General features: G+C 39.4%; 1 protein-coding gene across 1 annotated transcript in view; it reads right to left on the bottom strand.

Annotated features, from left to right (window-relative positions):
• Lyst (lysosomal trafficking regulator) overlaps nucleotides 1-21,978 on the bottom strand; it is a 147,573-nt gene that overhangs the window by 12,638 nt on the left and 112,957 nt on the right. The window contains exons 42-48 of the mRNA XM_057786947.1: nucleotides 19,549-19,615; nucleotides 18,000-18,156; nucleotides 13,497-13,637; nucleotides 12,253-12,470; nucleotides 8,547-8,777; nucleotides 5,054-5,243; nucleotides 2,365-2,501 (exon numbers count right to left, since the gene is read on the bottom strand). Coding sequence (XP_057642930.1) covers nucleotides 2,365-2,501; nucleotides 5,054-5,243; nucleotides 8,547-8,777; nucleotides 12,253-12,470; nucleotides 13,497-13,637; nucleotides 18,000-18,156; nucleotides 19,549-19,615 — 1,141 coding nt within the window. The remainder of the gene's footprint in view (nucleotides 1-2,364; nucleotides 2,502-5,053; nucleotides 5,244-8,546; nucleotides 8,778-12,252; nucleotides 12,471-13,496; nucleotides 13,638-17,999; nucleotides 18,157-19,548; nucleotides 19,616-21,978) is intronic.

The following is a 21,978-nucleotide window of genomic DNA, read 5'->3' as shown; positions in this document are numbered from 1 at the left end:
TTGAAAATTCTCTGTTTAGGTCTGTACTCCATTTTTTTTTATTGGATTATTTGTTCTTTTGATGACCAATTTCTTGAGTTCTTTGTATATTTTGGAGATCAGACATCAGACCTCTGTCCAAAGTGGGGTTAGTGAAGATCTTTTCCTATTCTGTAGGCTGTTGTTTTGTCTTGTTGACCATGTCCTTTGTTTTACAGAAGCTTTTCAGTTTCAGGAGGTCCCATTTATTAATTGTTTCTCTCAGTGTCTGTGCTGTTGGGGTTATATTTAGGAAGTGGTCTCCTGTGCCAATGCGTTCAAGTGTACTTCCCACTTTCTCTTCTATGAGGTTCAGTGTAGCTAGCTTTATGTTGAGGTCTTTGATCCACTTGAACTTGAGTTTTGTGCATGGTGATAGATATGGGTCTATTTTCATTCTTCTACATGTTGATAACCAATTATGCCAGCACCACTTGTTAAATATGCTTTCTTTTTTCCACTTGATATTTTTTGCTTCTTTGTCAAAAATCAGGTGTTTGAAGGTGTGTGGATTACTATCTGTGTCTTCGATTCCATTGGTCCTCCTGTCTGTTTTTATGCCAATGCCAGGCTGTTTTCAGTACTGTAGTTCTGTAGTAGAGTTTAAAGTCAGGGGTTGTGATGCCTCCAGAAGTTCTTTTATTGTACAGGATTGTTTTGGCTATCCTGGGTTTCTTGTTTTTCCATATGAAGCTGAATACCATTCTTTCGAAGTCTGTGAAGAATTTTGCTGGGATTTTGCTGGGCATTGCATTGAATCTGTAGATTGCTTTTGGTAAGATTGTCATTTTTACTATGTTAATTCTACCTACCCAAGATCTTTCCACTTTCTGGTGTCTTCTTCAATTTCTTTCTTCAAAGATTTAAAGTTCTTGTCATAAAAGTCTTCCACTTGTTTGGTTAGAGTTACTCCGAGATATTTTATGCTATTTGTGGCTATTGTGAAGGGTGATGTTTCTCTGATTTCTTTCTCAGCCCATTTATCATCTGTGTACAGGAAAGCTCCTGTTTTTTTTGAGTTAATCTTGTATCCTGCTACATTACTGAAATTGTTTATGATTTGTAGAAGTTCCTTGGGAGAACAAAATTCCTCATTCTTAACCATGGAGGTACCATTCAAGTGTGGCTCAGTTCTCCTCATGTCCTCACTGATGTTCCTTGACAGCTGTTGATGCCAAGCACTACATGCAAAGAACTGAGTGACACCTTGCCATGAATGCATTTGTCAACATACTGGAAGAGGTAGGATATATTATACAACTCACTCCCACTCTGTTTTCTTTCCCCTTGCAATTCATAACAACTCCATAAAGGAGGCAGCAAGCAACAGACTTATTCTGCAATATGTTTTTGTGTTTTCCCTGATTTTGCAGACTCATTTGCAATTTAATTATACTGCCACTTTTGTTATGATTCATCATCAGTTGTTTGCAGGGTACATATTTCTCTCTGTATAAAATGCTCCAATATGATTCAAAACAAAAAACCCTTATTAACATTTCTGATAAGGTTGTTTTTCACTGTCCCTTTATTCTGGGTTCTTCTGGCTCTGGATAAGTCCAGTAACAAATGGTGGAGGCCTTCTTTTCAGCTCATAAAACTGGCAGAGTCATTTTTGCTTTTGATTCCAACCACTCCCAAGGATGGGAACACTTTAGTACATATGAACAGGTAGCAGGTATTTCACAGTCAAGGGAAGAGAAGTCAGATAATGGTCAGAGACCGTCCCATGGGAAGACGGACAGGGACAGAAGGTGGCTGTGTGTTCAGTTCAGAGCCTGTGATGGCTGTGGCAGTACCATGTGGCTGTAGGACATGCACAGCAGACAACTTTTATAAATATCAGCAGCACATTTACAGCAGCTTTCTGAGGGATAATTGTACATTGGATAAGCCCAGTTTTAAAGAGGAGGAAAGACACTCTTAGTTTGGAAAGGCTAAGTTATCTGTCAAAGATTATGCAGTCAATGACTATCAAAGCTGGGAGCATAACACAGCTCCAGGAAATGAGGGTCAGTGCCCTCTTGCTTCATGAGATGCTATTTAGGGAAACCCAGGTAACGAAGATGATACTATGGTTACAGAAAATGACCTAGTTGCAAAGCCAAATGGATCCAGGATGAAAGGATCTCATTTTGTCTAAACACTGGGCCCCAAATTGGTACACAGAGGGGTTCATGACAGCTCTCTCAATAAAGAAACAGGCAAAACCAAACTGGGGGACCTAATCAGATGAGCAGGGACTATGACATCTAGAAGCACTGCAAATAGCAGTGCCAGCTGGCCTCCTTCATTCTTCCAAGACACTGAACTTAGTTAGCATGCAGTCCTTATACCCAAGCTTACCTGGTGCTGCTGTGAACTCTGAATGAAGTTGATTGGTGGCTCACTCTGCTTACTCTTCAGTCGTAAGATGTTGTCAGCATACCCCCAGCTCAGAATAGCGGACCACTGAATATCTGTACTGTTCATGCTTCTCACACCTCGAGAGAAGGGGAAATCAAGTATCTAGTTGTCACCACAGTATCATGTAACAGCTCAGACAGTGACAAGTTAAAGGCTGCTGACATTTATATAGCAGAAAATATACTCCGTTCAGACAATATCATCCTCATCTCCCCAAAATAGAACAATCTTGGTTTTAGTCCTTTAATAACAGTGAAATCCTAAGGGTGGAATTATCTTCTTAGATAAATTTTAATAAAGACAAAACTAATAAAATTTTCTCTGTTCATACTCTGAGACTCCTTTTCTTTAGAACTTAAACATGAACTAAATACTTGTTAAAATAACTTTTTATATATCTATTGCTGAGTAGTCAGCATGAACAACTTTGGTATGGGAGAACCATGCCTTCTCTGAGCAAGGGGTTCATGCTGCTCAGTTGTAGGATCTGGCATGGTACATTACCACTCGAGAGGGTTTTGGTCTCTTTTCTGTTTTTAATAGCATAGCACTATGCCCTTTTGGTATAAAGATGTGTACATTCCATGTTCTTTTTCGGGTCTTTCTGATATCTACACATGTGCCTTACAGTAAACACAGGAGGAAGATTGAGGTGTGACTGTCCTTGAAACATGCAATGTTTAAACTAACGTAGAGAGTTTTCAGGAGAGAGAATGTACTTTGTTGATCCCAGAACCTGGCAGGACACCCAGCACATGGATGAACAAACAAATAGTTCTTAAATGAATTAACAACACATTGAAAATACAATTCACAGACATTTTTTTTCCTAACAGTCAAACGTAGGCATCAGTTTCACAACAAAAGAACTGAGACGTGCTCACAAAATACAAGCTCCTCTACATATTAGCAGCTGGGAGGAACCATGTGCCACGGGTCTGAGAACCCGTAGTATATCTAGTTTATAAGACCTAAGAGTGGGATTACCTTCTTTTTCACTGGGTATTTTGACTGGGATTTATTTGACTTCGAGCTAGAGAAAGAAACTTTAACTCAAATAATGAACAGCGGATTTTAGAAAATGGCAATCTGGGCACATGTACGTCTGGACTCAAGCTCTAGTGGCTCACAATGGGCTATGAATGGGACAAAGAGAGAAAGAGAGGACACTTGTAATAAAGCCTTCGGTCAGTTCTGAGGCACATTTCCCAAGAAAGTGGTCTTAAGATCATTAGGCACACCCTGTGCAGCTGTCTCTTAAGATAAACAGCCACACAGAGCCATAGTATTTAACATATCACCACTCAACATGTCTAGCTGCTACCAGGACTCTTAACACACATCTGCAAGATGTAGTCAGTTGTCAATCAATGCCTTCTGTGATGCTTCTGTGGACTATTATGGTTTAGGGAAAAGCAGTGACCACTGACGATCCCTGGTCCAGGAGGGTTAAAGCCAATTAGATTCATGTAAGTATTAATACTTATAATGATCCAGGTCCTATCTTAATCATTCTCATACATCATTTTGAGTCTTCACAATAATTCACCCTGGGAGGGAAGACATTTGGTATTCCTATTTTTATAGATCAAAAGTCATGATATGGAAGGCCTCAGGCAACTTTCCCAAGGCTACACAAGTAGTAAACAGCAGAGTTTGGATACAAACTAAGGAACTGTGCTTCCAGAGGTTACAGTGTAGTGCTTCTGTGCACACACCTAGACTGACTAATCCAAAGCTCTCTCTATGGAGAGGAGAGCAAGGGCCTGGGATTTAGTGACAAACAGACACTAGGTTGAGAATGACATGGTTCACATCTAAATCCCATAATGCTGAGCAATTAGGTGCTGACAAAGCATGCTTAAAGGAGGACCACAGAGCAGAGCTAGTTAGTGTTCAGCAACCTGGCATGAACATGAGCATCCTCAGCCATTCACGTCCATGCTTAGGCCAAGCAGGAGAGCCTCTGCACTAGAGAATGTTAGCAGGAAGAACAGAGGGATGTCCTCAGTTCTCTAGGGTCTGGGTGACAGTCTGAATAATGAAATGACCCATACCACATAGTGCTGTTCCATACTCTAGTGCTACTGAGCTGGAGGTAGGAACAGAAGGAGCTGCTTCCCAGGGCATCTCTTTAAACTCATCACTCCCATTTGTATGTGTAAACCCACAGTTGCTTCTGAGGAGGCACTGAATCTGTCTGCTAAATGCATCTGTCCATCTTGCGGATTGAGAGCTCGAATGTGCATATTTCTATCAGGTTAACAATGTTTTCATCCTATGAGCACAGACACTTGTTCTCAACTCCCTCAAACTCCTTGTATTTTAAATAGCAGTGCATTTAACCCTCATTTTTAAATGTACCACATTTTAATGCCTAGCCTGCATTAAGTAAACACAATCGCAGCACTTGGGAGGTGGAAATAGATGGATCTGAGTTCGAGACCAGCTTGGTCAACAAAGTGAGTTCCAGGACAGCCAGGGCTACACAGAAATCTTGTCTGAAAAGGCAATAATAAACAAACAAACAAAAAACAAAGTAACAATTTTGAGCAGCAGCACAGGTGAACTGGTGACAGTTAAATCTCAAAAAGATGCCCAGACTGATCCTCACTGTGGTTCACTTTACCTTGCTCCTTGCTGTAGGTCATCAGAAGACAGAAGTTTCGGGATAAACCACAGATGGCTCTGGTGGGCAGTGCTTGGAGGGAACCAAATCTTTCTCCATGGGGCTGGCTGAAGCAGACCACGGGTACTGGAGCACTGGGGGAACCTACATACTCGCCCCACTTCAAGCCTTTTATCCATGACAAAGGGCTCTAAAACCAAGGAAAGTCAAGTTTATTACTTTTTTCTCCAATTAAAAAGTGGTAGATTAATAATTACAACATAAATTCTAAAAAAGAAAATAGATTATAAACTCTTCGAGGGCAAGAATTGTGTTAAATATTTTATTTCGCCATGTTTACCATATAGAAAAGTATTTATTTGATTTTTATTCCATGGTTCTGGCCTAGCTTGAATGAAAATGCCTGCTACTAATTAAAACAATTTTGAAATTCAACAAAGAAAACAAATTTTACTAGACACATTTCTTTTAGGCTAGCTAAAATACCTAAAGTTGGAGTATCAGTGGATTGACTTTGAAGGATGACAAGTCACATGTACATATGACAGAAATAAAGACATGAGCATTGAAGAGCTCACTCAGCCATAAGCTTTGGAATTAGGAGAACCCTGCTTCATGCATGTCTAGACCACTGCAGTTTCTCAGAGGATGCTCAGGATTTAGTATGGAGTATATTGAGAAGGCTAGAGCACTCAATGCTCCAGACAGGGCCAGTAAATCCCGGAGAAGAAAGTGTTGTCCAACAAAAACAAAGGAAGAGATGGGTTTGAGGAGCAGCAGACTGAATACAGAGAGCTGAGAGAAGACTAGTAAAGACGGCCACACATCTGCCATGAACAGGAACCAAAATCCTTCCTCCATCTAAACAAAAATAATTATTGAGAAGAAAATCCAGGAAGGGGAGAAAACAGTCCTCAGAGTTTTTCCCAATAACTATTGTTTTACTCTCTTTTTGACTGTTAAACTCTATTTATCTCTTATCAATAGATTCTGTTTTAGACATTTAAAAATTTATTTTCTACTTTCAAAATTTCAGAGTAAACACTACATAAACCTAATGAAAACAATATACTAAACAAATTCCAGTCATTTCTGTAACACTATCAAATAATTTTCAGAGTATTTTGTCTCATTTTTCCATCTGAATGAAGAAACAGGATTGTTGACCTACACACAATGTTTGAAAAGCATGTCAGTCAGTGCTCTGTTTCTTCTTACTTAGATCACTTATGGGACCAAGTAATATGCAGTGTTACAAGGCATGGAGGAGTCGTAGAGCAGGCACCTTTGGGAAGGCTGAGTGGCAGGATGGATCCTGTGGAAGAGGGAGGCTAACACGGATATCTTGAGAACAAGTTCTCTCTAAAGCCTTCATTCAGCCTGTCTATACTGAAGTCTGTAAAAATAGGTGTCAGACTCTGGTTAAGACTGACCATTCATAATTCCTTGCCTAAAAATGTTTCTCGTATGAATTGCAGAGTTTAAGCTTTTTTGAGTTACATACAAAGCTAACCATTTTTGAGTTACAAACAAACACTAAGCATTGTATCGTGGCTGTTTTACATTAGGCGACAAGGAAAGAGTGCCTTTCCTAAGTGCTGCTCATGCAGCTCTGACTGTAACGCCTACAAGTAGCAAGTTCACACATGTGCAGCTGCGTTGTGTGGAGGACCCTTTTCAGCATAGCATTGCTGCTGTATGTCAGAGCTGTGCAGCTGCCACCTGAAGGCCATGGTGCAGCATTGTGTGGGGGGTCCCACTGTTCAAGCAAAGAAAAACTGTGACACGTGACACTGCACATGGCAAGCCAAACGCTAAAGAATCTGTCTCAGAAGTCATTCATTTAGTAAAATAGTGAATGTCCATTGTGTGCCAAGCACTTCTCTAGAACCTGCAGACACAGTGATGAGCAAGTCAAATCACATCCTTTTCCAATGGTGTTGCATTCAGGTAGGGATGGAGAGACAGACAAAACAAGTACTTAAATGTTTGTTAGGGGTGAAAGTGTTATGAAGCAAAGCAGAGAGGAGAAGACAGAGAATGGAGCTTCTGACTTAGACATGCGGTCAGGGAAGGAGGGGTGATATGAACAGAGGCTTTACAGAAATGAGACATCCAAATGGGATGGAGGAACAGTCAGTGTGAAGGTCTTACAATGGGAACGAGGCAGGCTGGCATTATGCTCCTACTGCCAGCAGATAGACTGCCTAGTGCTTTTACATACATCAGCCTTAAATAGCTAATTAGTACCAAGCACAGTTCAGGCCTAGAATCAAGCACTAGGAGAAAACGGCAACCCAGCACTCTGCAGATCTCCAGCTCTAAGCTGGTCTGGGCTACACAGTGAGACCCTGTTTCAAGAGGTCAAAATCATCCAATCAAACCTCTAAAACCAACAACATCTCGTTCATTAATTAGCAGTAAGTATCATAGTAAATTAAGTGTAATTTATTAAATTTCAGAAATATACTGTTATATTATGCTGACATGCTAAAATAATGTATTATAGTTTAAAATAGCAACTCTGGTAATGGATAAAGACTCATGAGCCTTTAAAAATCACAAAGTAAAAATCCAACTTTCTACAAAATGAAAATTCAACATTGGTGATTTGGTTTTTAGTAAAACATCACTCCTTAATAAATGTCTTTAGACTGGCTCTAGTAACTGAATGGTTTCTGTTTGTATTTAACATGCCAAATTCACAGATCTGAGCTATAAGCATGAAAAATTTATAACTATATTTCTAAGATATTTAAGCAATATCCTTACCCAACACATGATCAAAACAAGCTCTGAAAATTCTTTACTGACGGTGGACCACAGATTCATGTAGTTGAGCAGACTGCTTGGTTTATGTTTAAGGTCTCTTCCCTCCCTTTTTATTTTCACTGGCTCCCTCCTACAAGCACTTTGCAACATTCTACAGTTTAAGTTCTAGTACCTTATGCTACTTTTATATGAAGAACTTAAATGAAGGCTAAAATTGCTTTTCCTTTTAAGGCCTGCTTGCTTCAGCTTTCCATTACAAAGGAAAATTATGCCTAGTTCTTATTTTTAGAGACAAAACTTCCCATTACTACTATCTGGGGAGGTACTTCTGGTTAGTGCTTTTGGTTAAAGATGGCGACGGGGCCCAGCTGTGCCATTGCCACAGTTACCAGCTGGCTCCTTTTATTTGTACAATCCTATTTAGAAGTCTACTTGGTGAGGCTTTCCCTAGTAATAACCCTTCTGTGCTCCCTGAAAACAATTTCTGTCTGCCCCCAAATACTTCTTTTCCCTGGGCTTGCATGGCGTACTCCCCATGTCACTGGTGCAGCATTCACTGCACACGACCACTGCTCTACTGCCCCTGCTGTCTTGCACTGGCTGGTGCTTATCTGTAGGCTTGGACCACACTATTTATGTCGGGACCCACATAGCTAAGTGAGGGGCATGGCAGGAGTCCAATCAAGTTTGGCTGAATTTTGCTGAAATCAAAATAACATACCGGATAAGTGATTTCCTTGATTGGTTCTCGGGTCTCTCTGAAAGCAAACTGTACTAACAAGCCAACAGCTGCTGGAAGCTCTCCTTCAATGTTGAGCTTGGCTCCAGGTCGGCTGGCATGGGCTGTGTGGAACAACTGACGAGGGGTTTGCCCATAGGTTTTTATCATGGTTTCCAAAGCTCGTCTCTGCACTGGATCTTCAACTGCAGACACATCCATTCCAAAGTATGTCTGCAGAGGAAACCATCAAAGAACATGGCATCAGCAGGGTGATATTAGAATTTGTCATGATGCTGGAAAGAAAACAATCTGTTTCATTTTTTAGGGAACGGTACTCTATTCTGATACAAACTATTTTAAAATGTTTTTGATCACGTTAACTTATCTGTATTGGTCTTACTAGGATCAGACAGTAATAACAAATATTTCTGAATATGTGAACAAAGTAAATACATCTTGTCTAACTGGGATTAATTAGGTGTGTTTATAAAACATTTCAAATTTAAGGCCCGAAAATGTAATAGAAGATATCAAACAAATTATTGAAGAAACTGCATGTCCAAAGTAATACATGGGAAAATGCAAAAGTGAAGTTATACTGTAATGTAGATAAGTGAGTTTATAATGGAAACCAGCAGTGAATATAAAAAACCACCAAGGAACTTTCCAGGTGAGTAATTGAAATTGCATGTTCCTGCTTGGCACTGTGCCTCTGAGAGTCTGTCCTTTGTGCCCTGGCACTTCTCTGTTCTAAAGCTACTGGTCATCAGTGCTGTACATCCCTGTGAACAGTCCAGGACTTAGTATCTAATCAATTACAGTAATCTTCACACATGAATATGACATTCGTACAAGTTTCAAAATGAAATTTCCACAGCACTTCAGAAGTTAAATAACCTTCATGGTTACTCAACTTAGACTACTGGTCTCAAAGACTTCGTGAAAAACATTTCAATTAGATGAATTACCTTGTATATTTCAGTTTCTAGGTACATTTTAAATCAGAATTACTGAAAAGATGATGTAAAATAATGTACACAGAAGAGGGTATACTGAGGTTAATGTTTAAGTTCATAATTGCTATAAATGTATTTCAGGGTCAACTATGAATGTAGCTCAAAAATTATACCCAGGTCTTTGCCTTTATTTCATACTTGATGGTCCACATCATACTGCCTCAGAACACGGTGACTAGACGTATGGAGCATTTTGAGCTGAAGAATGAATGTGAGAAGGACTCTGTCCTTTCCCTGTAGCTGCTCATAAAACCGAGAGAGGGCTTCTTGCCCGTTTCCTGAAGCAAGTCAGGAGCAGCACATGTCGCTCCATGGAGAAAGGAGCAGCCTCCCATCTGAAGAATGATGATGGCACACGCAGAGGACACAGCCAAAGGCTTCCCTATTTGCTGTTCACCTGCTTGAACCACACTGCTTTAATTGTGTCACACACTCAGAATGCTGGGCTTCCATCAGCTTTAGTATAAGATCTCAGCTCTCAGCACTTGTTGGGGACGTCCTTTCTTAGGAACACTCTGGTGTTAAACAAGTTTGTATCAGGTAAGTCTTCATGTTTTTTTTTCTTGCTAATCTCTGTTTTGTTGGAGTACCCAACAAGGAACCTAAGATGGATAGAAGTAAGAAATATTTTTCCTCGCTTATTTACTACTTTATTTTTTGGTAAATTACACTCTTATTTGTGAATCAAATGATAACGTTTTCCTTTTTTTAAAAAGTGCTTTCTTCATAAAAATCTTCTTTTAGAGCCACTAAAAAACTGTTTTAGCCAGCCTGGTCTACAAGAGCTAGTTCCGGGACAGGCATCAAAACTACAGAGAAACCCTGTCTCGAAAAAACAAAAAAAAAACTGTTTTATTCTTTCTAAGGCTTCCTTGGAGGTATCCAAAGTAATTACAGAGAACAACAGACTAAAATGAAAATTTTATTTTTGGACCACCCTTTGGGCATGGATTTCTGGTATAAACAAGCTCAGACATAGAATACTTGGAGTATACACTTAGCTGTATTTGTTACAAATACTTTCAGATCTGTATCATCTACACAGACACCACTACAGAGCAAGCCCACAGTCAATCAATTTACCTTGCTAAGTGGAAATCTGGGCAGCCAGGTGTCATGTAGTGGATAAGAGATGATCTGTTGCCGGGCGGTGGTGGCGCACGCCTTTAATCCCAGCACTCGGGAGGCAGAGGCAGGCGGATCTCTGTGAGTTCGAGACCAGCCTGGTCTACAAGAGCTAGTTCCAGGACAGGCTCCAAAACCACAGAGAAACCCTGTCTCGAAAAACCAAAAAAAAAAAAGAGATGATCTGTTGGTCTCACTGTGTAGGAGCATGGAGCATGCAGAGTCAGGAATACCTTTCTCTTTGCGTTCTGCCATTTCACCTCCTAGTCCTTCAGACATGACCTTTCACCCATTTCACTGGGATTTTTCCTAACACACGCAGAAGCCCACCAAACCCACTTTCTTCCTGTTACTTCTACTCAGCCTAGTTAACTCTGTGCCTGGGAGCCTAGCATAATAAGTGTTTCCTAAGTCTACATGGAAACATAAACTAGTACATGTGGAAATTAGCAACTCTACTCTTGGGAATTAGAAGCTGTCTTAAATAGGGATAGTAGTGGCCATTACAATGATAGAGAACCTCATGACTTAAATATAGTTAATACCTTATTATTCAGGAGAGAAAAAGATTAAAAACCATGGCTAATATTAAATTACTGGAATAATATGTAAGTATAGAAAAATCCTTGAAGGTGGTCTTGATAAATAATAATGCTTTCCTTTTTAGGAAATGTGCTTTCTTCTTCAAAAATATCCTCTATTAGAGGCACTGTAAAAAGCTTTCAGCATTTCTAGATGCTGGAAGCAGACTTATTTCTCATATTTCCTCCTTTTCTGGTTACATTTTACATACTCTCTAATAAGGCAAATGTACTGTTTCTGTCATGAAGAAAAACGATGCCTTTCATAACAGGCACCTGGAGAAGTATGTGGAAAAGAGCTAACACAGCAAGCTGGCCACTTTCCTTGGAGAGCTCTGCTGCCTCCTTGGCTGGTGTCTGGGAACTGGGATTTCACGAGTCTTCCCACGATTTCCTAAGTGACGAGTATAGCTCACTCTGCCTACACCATGCAGACAATGAGGTCCACGTTCAACACTCTTATTCCTTCTGGGTCTGGCATTTCAGCACACAGCAGGCAGATGGTTTCTAAGTGACCATTCCCAAGGAGATACAGAACTCTGAATTGCTAGACAGCTTCCCTGGCAGAAACCACTTCACATGTGTCACCAAAGCGCCTGGAGAGCAAGCATGCTCTGTGGTTTAGTGGGGTGTCAGGTGTGTGTGCCTTGCTTCACCCAGACTTTGTTCACGGCTTCTTCCCTTGGGTAAGTTATGCTTTGTATCCTTCATTGTCACAAGTCAGCTACAAACTGAGTCCACATATTTATTTAGTAAATCACTGAATATGAGTGTGGCTTTGGAGAATCCCTAACTACAGCATCTAAGATACTTTTAAAGAGATAAAATATAAAATCTGAAAAATCTTCCATAGTAGTAGTAACAGCTTAGTGTAACTGCCTCTTTGATGACTTGGGTATTTTAAAAAAACAGCTTAACAGGCAACCTTAAAATATTGAGGTTCTAACTTAAATGAGTGCAGATTCTTTTAAAAGAGTCACTTACAGCAGGATGGAAAACATTGATGGCTTGAACAGAAGCCTTTCCCTTTTGCTTGTAGCCAAACACTAAGTCAATCCAGTGACATATGTTTTGGGATACGTGGTCAGATTCTAGGGCCTGCCGGTGAATGAGGATAAACAGCCGAGGATCATTGCGTGCCCATGGGGGAAGGTTGACGTGGTTAACCCGTTCACCATTCTGACGCACACCAAAGTCAAAACCTGAGGAAGATTAATACACAATGTTTATGTTATTCAGCTCACAGACTGTAAGAACTCTGGCAAACAGATGATGGTGCACTACAACCCTGACGGCAGCAACAAGATGAATTGCTGCACTACGGTAGGAATCACTGCTCATCTACTTCTTTCTGTACCAACAGGAACAGGACAGACACTAAGCCAATTCAAACTGAGATTTTCAACTTTACCCTTTGTCCACTTGTAACAGGATGACAAAAAAGCAGAAAATCAGTGCCCATAAATTCCAGTACTACACTCACCCTACTTCAAATACAGCTAAGGCTTAAATACCTATTTAATTATAAACTTGGTTAAAATCAAATTAAAGATTTGTATACACATTTCTAAATTGTTGGTATTTTCATAAACTGAGTGCTATATATTTAATAAATATTAATATTCTGTAGTTTAGAAACCCATTGCAGAATAGACACCACCTTGAAATGAGTTATCACAGTATACTGATTTTATGGGCAATGGTAGAGATCTCTTCTGACTTCCTTTCTATTGAGCATTCCTGGCCCAACAAAAAATACAACACACTGATTAAAATCTTTTGTTTTGTTTTGTTTTTTGAGACAGTTTCTTTGTGTAGCCCTGGCTGTCCTGGAACTTGCTCTGTAGACCAGGCTGGCCTCAAACTCAGAGATCTACTTGCCTCTGCCTCCAGAACAGTCAGGGCTACTCAAAGAAACCCTATCTTGAAAAATCAACCAAACAACAACAACAACAAAAAACCCCACACCATACCAAACCTAACCAATCCCAAAAATAGCAGCAGCAGCAGCAACAATGACAACATCAACAACACAGTTCTCCAAATGTAGCCTGTTGGCATAAGGAACCCAGAGCTTGCAGTAGTCAGTCTTTAAAAACATCAGAAATCCTCAATCTCACCTGAAAATAAAATTCAAATTTCAAGTCCTAAAAAGGCTACTTTTACTTCTGGACAATGATAACCCCACTGCATACCATTCTAACTCTGTGAGAAATGATCTGCTGTACCTTCACGGTTCACTAGGAACTCAGGAAGATAGAAAAACTCTGGAATCAGCTCCTTCACATCGGTCATAGATTCAAACGACGAGAGGCGCCAAGTTGTGTTTGTAGAATGAAAAGTTCTGTCTGGAATGTCGAAACTCTGATCTAAAAAGAAATTCCAATAATAAAGACAAAAAGTCTGTATTCCATTTGAAGCTTCCCATAACTTTTGTTGCTTCAAAAGTGATTGAAGCCAGGCGGTGGTGGCGCACGCCTTTAATCCAGCACTCGGAAGGCAGAGGCAGGCGGATCTCTGGGAGTTCGAGGCCAGCCTGGTCTACAAGAGTTAGTTCCGGGACAGGCACCAGAGCTACAGAGAAACCCTGTCTCGAAAAACCAAAAAAAAAAAAAAAAAGGGATTGAAGAAATGGTCCTTTGGTTTATTTAAAATATTATTCAAATTCTTGATATGACATTGTTTTCAACCGTATTATGGTTTTATCTCTTCTAAACAGAAGAACCTCTATCATTTATTTGCTTAAATGGTTACTATCTTCCTACCTAGTTAGGAAATCAGGAGACTAGGGCCCCGTACACCCAGCACATAATGGACACACAAAAATGATTTCTTTATTAAAGTGAATGCATAATTTTAAAGAAGGGGAAATGATGGGTTGCAGAGATGGCTGGTGGCAAAGTAATACAAAAGCATAAGGACAGAAGTTTGATTCGAGCATGCATGAAAACCAGGTGGGATGATGTATTTCTGTAACTCCAGCACTGGGGTGGTCAATGTGCAGGTAACACACAGAGATTTCTGGAGTTTACCGGCCATGCAGGTTAGCTGACTTGATGAGTTCTAGGTTCAAATGGGGAAATTTTGAGGAAGACACCTGTTGGTGATCTGCAGCCTCCACAAGCAGGCCCATACACACACACACACACACACACACACACACACACACGGCAGGGGGGGAGGGGGAGTTGGGGTGGAAGGGAGGTAGGAAGGGAGAGGAGAGGAATACGAAGAGGGAGATGGAGTGTAAAGTTTGGTACATGGCTCTTTTCTTTATCAAGACTAAGAATTTTTCTTTTTTTTAAAGGGTGGGGTCACTGCTTTCTAACATTCAACTTTTTAGAGTACAAAATAATGTTTCATTATGACATTTTTCATACAGCATCTCATTGAAATTTTCTTGTATTTGGCTCTCCTATTATCCCCCTCCATTCCTTCCTCATTCCCATTGCTGCCCACCCTCATGGTTCCCTGCAGATAGTCCCTCTTCTATTTTTAGGTTGTCTCTGTGTGTTGATACGTTAGACTCTGCATGTAAAAGAAAACATGCTATTTATTACCTTGTTCTCCTCTCCTTCCCTTCGGAACACTCCCTCCCCTTACATAGTCCCTTCTACTTCTATACCACACACACACAGACACACATATTCTAAATTCTTTTTTTATTTTTTTTTATTTTTTTTTATTTTTTATTTTTTCTAAATTCTTCACAGAGAGAAAACATGCGATACTGACACTGCTTTTCAGATGCACCAACTCTGCACTTAAGCATTAACTAAAATTTTTATTAATTAATATAAAACTGAGTGTACTCACTCCTGTGCATTTTTTTTTCTGGAATAGACTATTAATGACAAAGGATTGGATTTTGTCCCTGTATCTTTTCTGTGAACAATTGCTAGTCTCCCAATCACAGGCCTGGAACATGAAGTGATTACAAAGGCCAGTTAGAGAAAAGCAGCTGTGTGCATGGTTCTTAGGGACTCTGCTGTATTGTCTAAAGTGCCTCTGTACTTGCTGGAATCTGAGCATAGCCTCTTGCTGAGAATGTCACAAACTAATCTCAGCACCAAGCACAGCAGTTTCAAAGGCATGAGCTCATTTCTTTCTCCAAGTCTGCCTGCTCTGCTGAGCTACATTTTTCATTATCTTTATCGCTTTCCATCTACTATACTGAGCCAGTGAGCACTGGCTGGCCACTAAATCAAATCTGGGGGAAAATAAGATTTATAATTTTTTTTCAGAAAGTAAGAAATGCCAGGTCATCATGAAGTCATGGCATATAGAGCTCAGACTAAGCAACTGTGTAACAAGAGTAACATACAATAGGTTTTGTGTGGGTTGTACAACTCTGTAGTGTTAAAACAATCCCACTGAAAATTGCTAGTATCTAGAATATGTATATACTAGATCAGCAGTTCTCAATGGGCAGGGCCTTTCCCCTCTATTATTTGGCAATATCTAAAGCTATTTTTAGTTGTCATACATAGTAGGAGTCATGTACCTGGTTGGTAGAAGCTAGGGATGCTGCTAAAATGTCCTGCAATGCACAGGGAAACCCTTGAGATAAAAATTTATGTAACTTAAAGTAACTATAGTGCTATGGTTGAGAATTCCTAGACTAACTCATTACTTTAAAAAAAATTCAAAAGCCAGCAAAATGCTAATGAAAATAAAGTAAATGAGGATTAAGGTAGTGTTAGGGTTTGAAAATAATTTATGACTAAATATGCAATGAAGATCGAGGCATGTCTGTGCATTCCTGTAATATCAGAATTTGGGAGGTATAGGCAGGAGGATCAGGATTCAAGGCTAATCTCAGCTACATAGTAAGTTAAGGCTGACCTTGGCTACATCAGACTTGGCTTCAAAACAATAATGTACCTACTTAATGAAGAAAAACCTAATATTTTATATGAATATATTCATAACAGCAATATAATAAAGATTGATGGTTGACTGGAAATTTTTTTTAAAATATTTATTTATTATGTATACAATATTCTGTCTCTGTGTATGCCTGCAAGCCAGAAGAGGGCACCAGACCTCATTACAGATGGTTGTAAGCCACCATGTGGTTGCTGGGAATTGAACTCAGGTCCTTTGGAAGAGCAGGCAATGCTCTTAACCTCTGAGCCATCTCTCCAGCCCCCTTGACTGGAAATTTTATATTGATGAATTTTTGGGTTCCACTGAAAGAAATGGTTTGAGTTGTAGGGATGTTACTAGTACTGCAGTATTTCAAACTACATCAAAATATTATTTTATTGCCTTTTCTTAAAACAAAATGACATTCACAAATGAATGTTCTTATGTTTAGAAAGATCTTCAAATAATGGCAGTCTTAGAATCCACAACTATCAAGGGTGGTAAAAACATCAGTTCTGAATGATCTCACTTGGATATGGGAATCCCTTGTACCAGCTGTAATGGGACCAGACACACTACACTCTCAACCTGAGATCAAGTTAACTAGGGATAATTGGTTAAGGGAAAGCAAGACTGAGAGGAAGAAAGGGACATGACAAACTAGAGCAACGGCTCCGTGGGTAGGAGCCCTTACAGCACAAGCATTGAGGACCTGAGTTTGGATTCCAGTACCCATGTAAAAAACCTCAGAGTGGTCACATGTGTGTTTGTTACTCAGTGCTGTAAGACCAGGGAGAGAAAGAAGTATCTCTGGGATTTTTTGGCTGCTAGATAACTCTAGGTTCAGTGAGATACCCTTTCTTAAAAAAATAAGGTACAGGGTAACAAAGCAGGATACCTGATGTCCTCCTCTGGCTTCTGCAGATACACTTACACTGGCCCATGCAAATACAGGGCCAATATTAAAAGCCCCATTCATAGACTAAGCATAGGGAATACAAATTCATTCCTCTAAGAATTTGTTTTAAGAATAAAAGACAAAGAAGTCCAAGAAGGGTAGGACAAACTGAATGAACAACAGTTTCCTAAACAGGTATCTTGAGGGACAATTACAGAGCCAACACCTCAGTTCTCACTGTATAGCATGGTGAGTTTGCCCCATTGGTACACAGTGAATCCCTCGGTCATCTTCAGGCTGTCATGCAAAGGGCTGAGCTAGATTACTAGCAAGCTTTACTATAGTGATGATGCCAGTGTGTTATTCATAAATAATAACAATAGTTTCCTATAAAAGATTTTTATAAAAAAATTACATAAGCTGCAAAACTGTTGTACTTGAAATAATTATTGAAGTGCAAGTCTTTAAAAGAGAGTTGAGCTGGGTGTTGTGGAACACACCTTTAATCCTATTACTCAGGAAGAAGAGGCAGGCAGTTCACTGTGTTCGAGGCTAGCCTGGTCTACAGAACAAGTTCCAGGACAGCCAGGGTTACACATAAAAAAGCATGCCTCAAAAAACCAAAACAAAACAAAATCTAAAAAAACAAAACAAAACCCCCCAAAAATAATTAAATGAAATAAAATTTAGCTGAATATAATTTAACTGGTAAATTTTGCAGTTTGTGATTTAGAGCTTAATTTTTAAAAAGTCAATATATTTCTATAAAGTTAGATATGATCTCAGACAAGAGCAAGAAGATTTGACTACCATTTTTAAAGGAGGATTTTAGTGATTGGTTAAGTAGAATTCTTTTTCCTGGGCTTGGTTAGTACAAACTTTCAAGACGCTAGTTAAGATTTTTGCTGTTGTTATTTTAGTGATATAACACGAGTTTTGGGGTAGTTAGAAAACATATCCTTACCTTGATAGGCTAGAAACATTTTAGTAAAAGGAGGCATCCTGACCAGGAAGTGGAGCACGGTGCCGCTGTTGGAGTAGTGGGAGCCATAGTGGTAGGGTTGCACAGGAGGCATGGGGTCGTCTTCTCGGGCTCCTTTGCGATACTCTTCCTCCAAGTACTACAGAACAAAGACAAGAAGAGTTCACAATTGTGTGCTCCAAACATGACCAGTTTTCTCTTTCATTCTCCTCCACCTCTTCAACACTATTCTTGTCTTCTCAATCATGTCCACAGCCATTTTGAGCTCTAGGAGTCTCCTATTGACCCCTGGCCAAATGAGAACCACCCAGTTCTCTCTCTCTCTCCCTCCTCTCCTAGTCCCTCAAGAACACACCTGCTTTGCATTCTCACTCCTAATTAACAGCTCCAAATATCAAACTGGGGAGCTCAAAAACAGAGGGCTGATCCCACCATCACTGATATATTCTGAGTGCTTCTCTAGGAATGGAAATGTAGTAAGATGGCATGCATCACCACGGTTAACACAGTGGTGTGCGGTGGTTTTGCAGAGCACGTACACAGAGCTAAAAAGAAAACGATGATCTCTCCCATCTCCAACTCTCCTCACCACAAAGGAGGCAGCTCAGCCACACATCTTTGTAGCTCTGCCTGATAGCAGAGTTGGAAGTAGTAAATTTTCAAGTAATGTCTTGACTCCCACAGACTGTCATATTTTCAACTGCAGAAAATCAAATGGTGGAATTGGGACATGAATAATATGGGAATATGAGAAAACTGCTTCTGCTGCTCCTATAATTACACTATTATGAAGAATATACTATGTGGTAAGTCAGTTTTGTAAGTTTCCAGTTGAATTTCATTAATATTAAATTATCAATATGGGTAACTCCTTCCTATTTAAATAGATAATTTAACTTCTACCTAAAATGAATAATTTTCTGAATATGTCTAGTGTTTAGAGTAGAAATAAATATATCAATATTTAATATAAAACAAATTAGCATGATTATATTAATGTATTACTATTATAAAGACACCAGCATTTCTATATACTCAGAGGCAATGTATAGTTGTATTGCTAGAAATCTGTGATACTTATAAGAAATATAATTTTTATGCATTTGAAAATACAAGGGACGGCCGGGCAGTGGTGGTGGCACACGCCTTTAATCCCAGCACTTGGGAGGCAGAGGCAGGTAGATCTCTGTGAGTTCGAGACCAGCCTGGTCTATAAGAGGTAGCTCCAGGGCAGGCTCCAAAGCTACTGAGAAACCCTGTTTCGAAAAACCAAAAGAAAAAAAAAAAAGAAAATACAAGGGACTAAAAGCTTTCAAATTGTGCCAAACAAAATGAGAATATACTTTTTTCCATTCTTGGAAGGTGTTTCCATAGAACTAAGACAAAAATGATTTTCAGTTCATATAATTTCTAGTTCTAAAAGTAAAAGAAAACAAAAACACAGAAAAATATCTACGACAAACTTTAAAAAGTAGGTTCATAGAGCTCTGTTTTTCATGTATCAAAGAATTTAATGGAAACCCAAAGCTACCTTGTATGTGTCAACATAGCGGTCTTCTTTCTCTTTATACTGCACAGCTATAGGCTTAGATAGGTTTCTACAAAGGAAGAGATGATAGAAAAATATGAAGTAATTTGATACTGCCAGTATTCAGCTGCTCATGTCTTCGTCCTGAAAATGAGAAATTAGCAAAATGCACCATCCTTAACGTACATAAGCATGTTGCTTTGCAACCCACAATCACCATTCGAAATCATGATCTTATAAACTGTTAAGGAAATGCAAGTCCAGATCTGCATCTGCACAGTGAATATCTGACTCTTTTGGGTGATGCTGTCATGCAGCGCCATGCAGGTGTGCGTGCACATAGCTATGTTGGGACTGGCGTTCCCACTATTAATGCAACATACCACTCTTAGAGGACAATGTCCTCACTTTTACCCACTATAAAACCTATCAGTGTCTCTGTATGGTGCATCTATGGGTAGAAGAAATAGCTCTGATGTGAGGGATCAGCTGCTCTGGCTAAGAGGCACAAGGAAGAGACCATCTACAATGCCAACATCTGTCACTTTATCTAGACCAATAGCAAGCTTTGCCCAAGGTTCAGTAAATCAAACCCATCCACCTTATTCAGGTGTAATTATTTTTTTGAGACAAAGCCTCACTATGGAGCCCAAGCTAGCCTTATGCTCACTTTGCAGTTCAGGCTGGCCTTGTACTTGCAATAGTCCCTACTGTCCTGATTTTCCTGGTGCTCTCTGTGATTATAAGGATGTGTAACCACATCCCCATGGCACAACTTTTTTGAGACATTACTATTTTCTAAGGATGTGGAGTTAAGTAACATTAAATGTACATTCTGGTGACCCCTGTCTAGTCTTTGAGATGTCAAAAATTAAAATAGGTTTACAGAATAGATGTCAATTTACACCACAAAATACAAAGAAATTATCTGTTTTGCTTGTTTGGTTTTTTTTTTGTTTTACAAGGCAGGGTTCTCCGGTGTATCCTTAGCTGGCCTGGAACTCACCCTGTAGATCAGACTGGTTTCAAACTCACAGATATCCACCTGCCTCTGCCTCCTGAGTGCTGGGATCAGAGGAGTGCACCACCACTACCCGGCATCAAAGAAATTATCTTTAAGATCCTGGTACATATTTTTTATTCCTTAAGAATTTGGTAAGAATTACATTATTATGCGTAAAAATTAAGAAATTTAACAACAACCTAGTTGTTGCTAGGTGTGATTACACATACATTTAATCCCAATATTTGGGAGGCCGAAGCAGATGAATCTCAGAGTTCAAGCCAGCCTGATTTACATAGCAAGTTCTAAGTATGTGTGGGTATGCATGCTATGGTGTGCACATGGAGGTCAGAAGAACATTTGTGGGAGTTGGTTCTCTGTACCATGTGAGTTCCAAGGATCAAACTCAGATCCTCAGACTTGGGAGCAAGTCTGACTTGATGAGTTATTTCACCAGCCCTACTTTTTGAATATATTCAAATCTAATGCTAAACCTTCAGGCTGTTTCTGGAGTTTAGATACTTTGAAAAATTATAGGAGTACCACGTTCTTAGCTAAATCTTTGCATACAGTGCCAGATACCAAAGCAAGCAAAGAACCAGGCAAGTTGAGGGCCCAGCCCTCAGAAAACAACTGCTGGTTAAGTTAGAACCTTCATGTAAAGCATTCCCAAGAATAATTCCTAGAAGTTACTTGCTAAAACAGAATATATACATCTAATAGTTTTTTTGGATACACACTGTCAAACTGCTTTCCAGAAAGGCCACAGATATTTATACCAGCAACGTGTGAAATGTTCAAATGTCCAACAGCAGTGTACAATATCTAAAAGACAGACAAGATAGCATAGTGCATTAACTTGAACCTGATTTCTTAAGAAAAGACCAACTCAGGCCTATTTTGGAGGCATTATAATTAAAATATTTATGAATATCCCAAGTGGAATACTTGAAGTGAATTTTTCTTCAAATAAGAGAACTTTTTTAAAAAAATAACTAAAATATTTGAACTTGGGCTATCTAGTTTCTTTAAAATAACAGTTTGTTCAAGAAAGGCATAAAAATTCTACATACTCTTCCTTTAATTCTCAAACTTCAAATTAAGGAATTACTTCTAAAGGTACCAATGACCTTGTCTGATGCCTCCACACCATGTGTGTTTGTATGCATGTGTACACATGCATGTATTTCAATGTTTTTAAGTATAGAATGAACATTCTTTTTTTTAAATATTTATTTATTATTTATTATGTATACAATGGTCTATCTGTGTGTATGCCGAAGGCCAGAAGAGGGCACCAGACCTTATTACAGATGGTTGTGAGCCACCATGTGGTTGCTGGGAATTGAACTCAGGACCTTTGGAAGAGCAGGCAATGCTCTTAACCACTGAGCCATCTCTCCAGCCCCTAGAATGAACATTCTTAATCT

This window comes from Chionomys nivalis, chromosome 13 (genome assembly GCF_950005125.1).
Source record: "Chionomys nivalis chromosome 13, mChiNiv1.1, whole genome shotgun sequence".
NCBI classification, from domain to species: Eukaryota; Metazoa; Chordata; class Mammalia; order Rodentia; family Cricetidae; genus Chionomys; species Chionomys nivalis.
The sequence above is the reverse complement of the archived record's forward strand: the minus strand, read 5'-3'. Positions and strand labels throughout refer to the sequence as shown.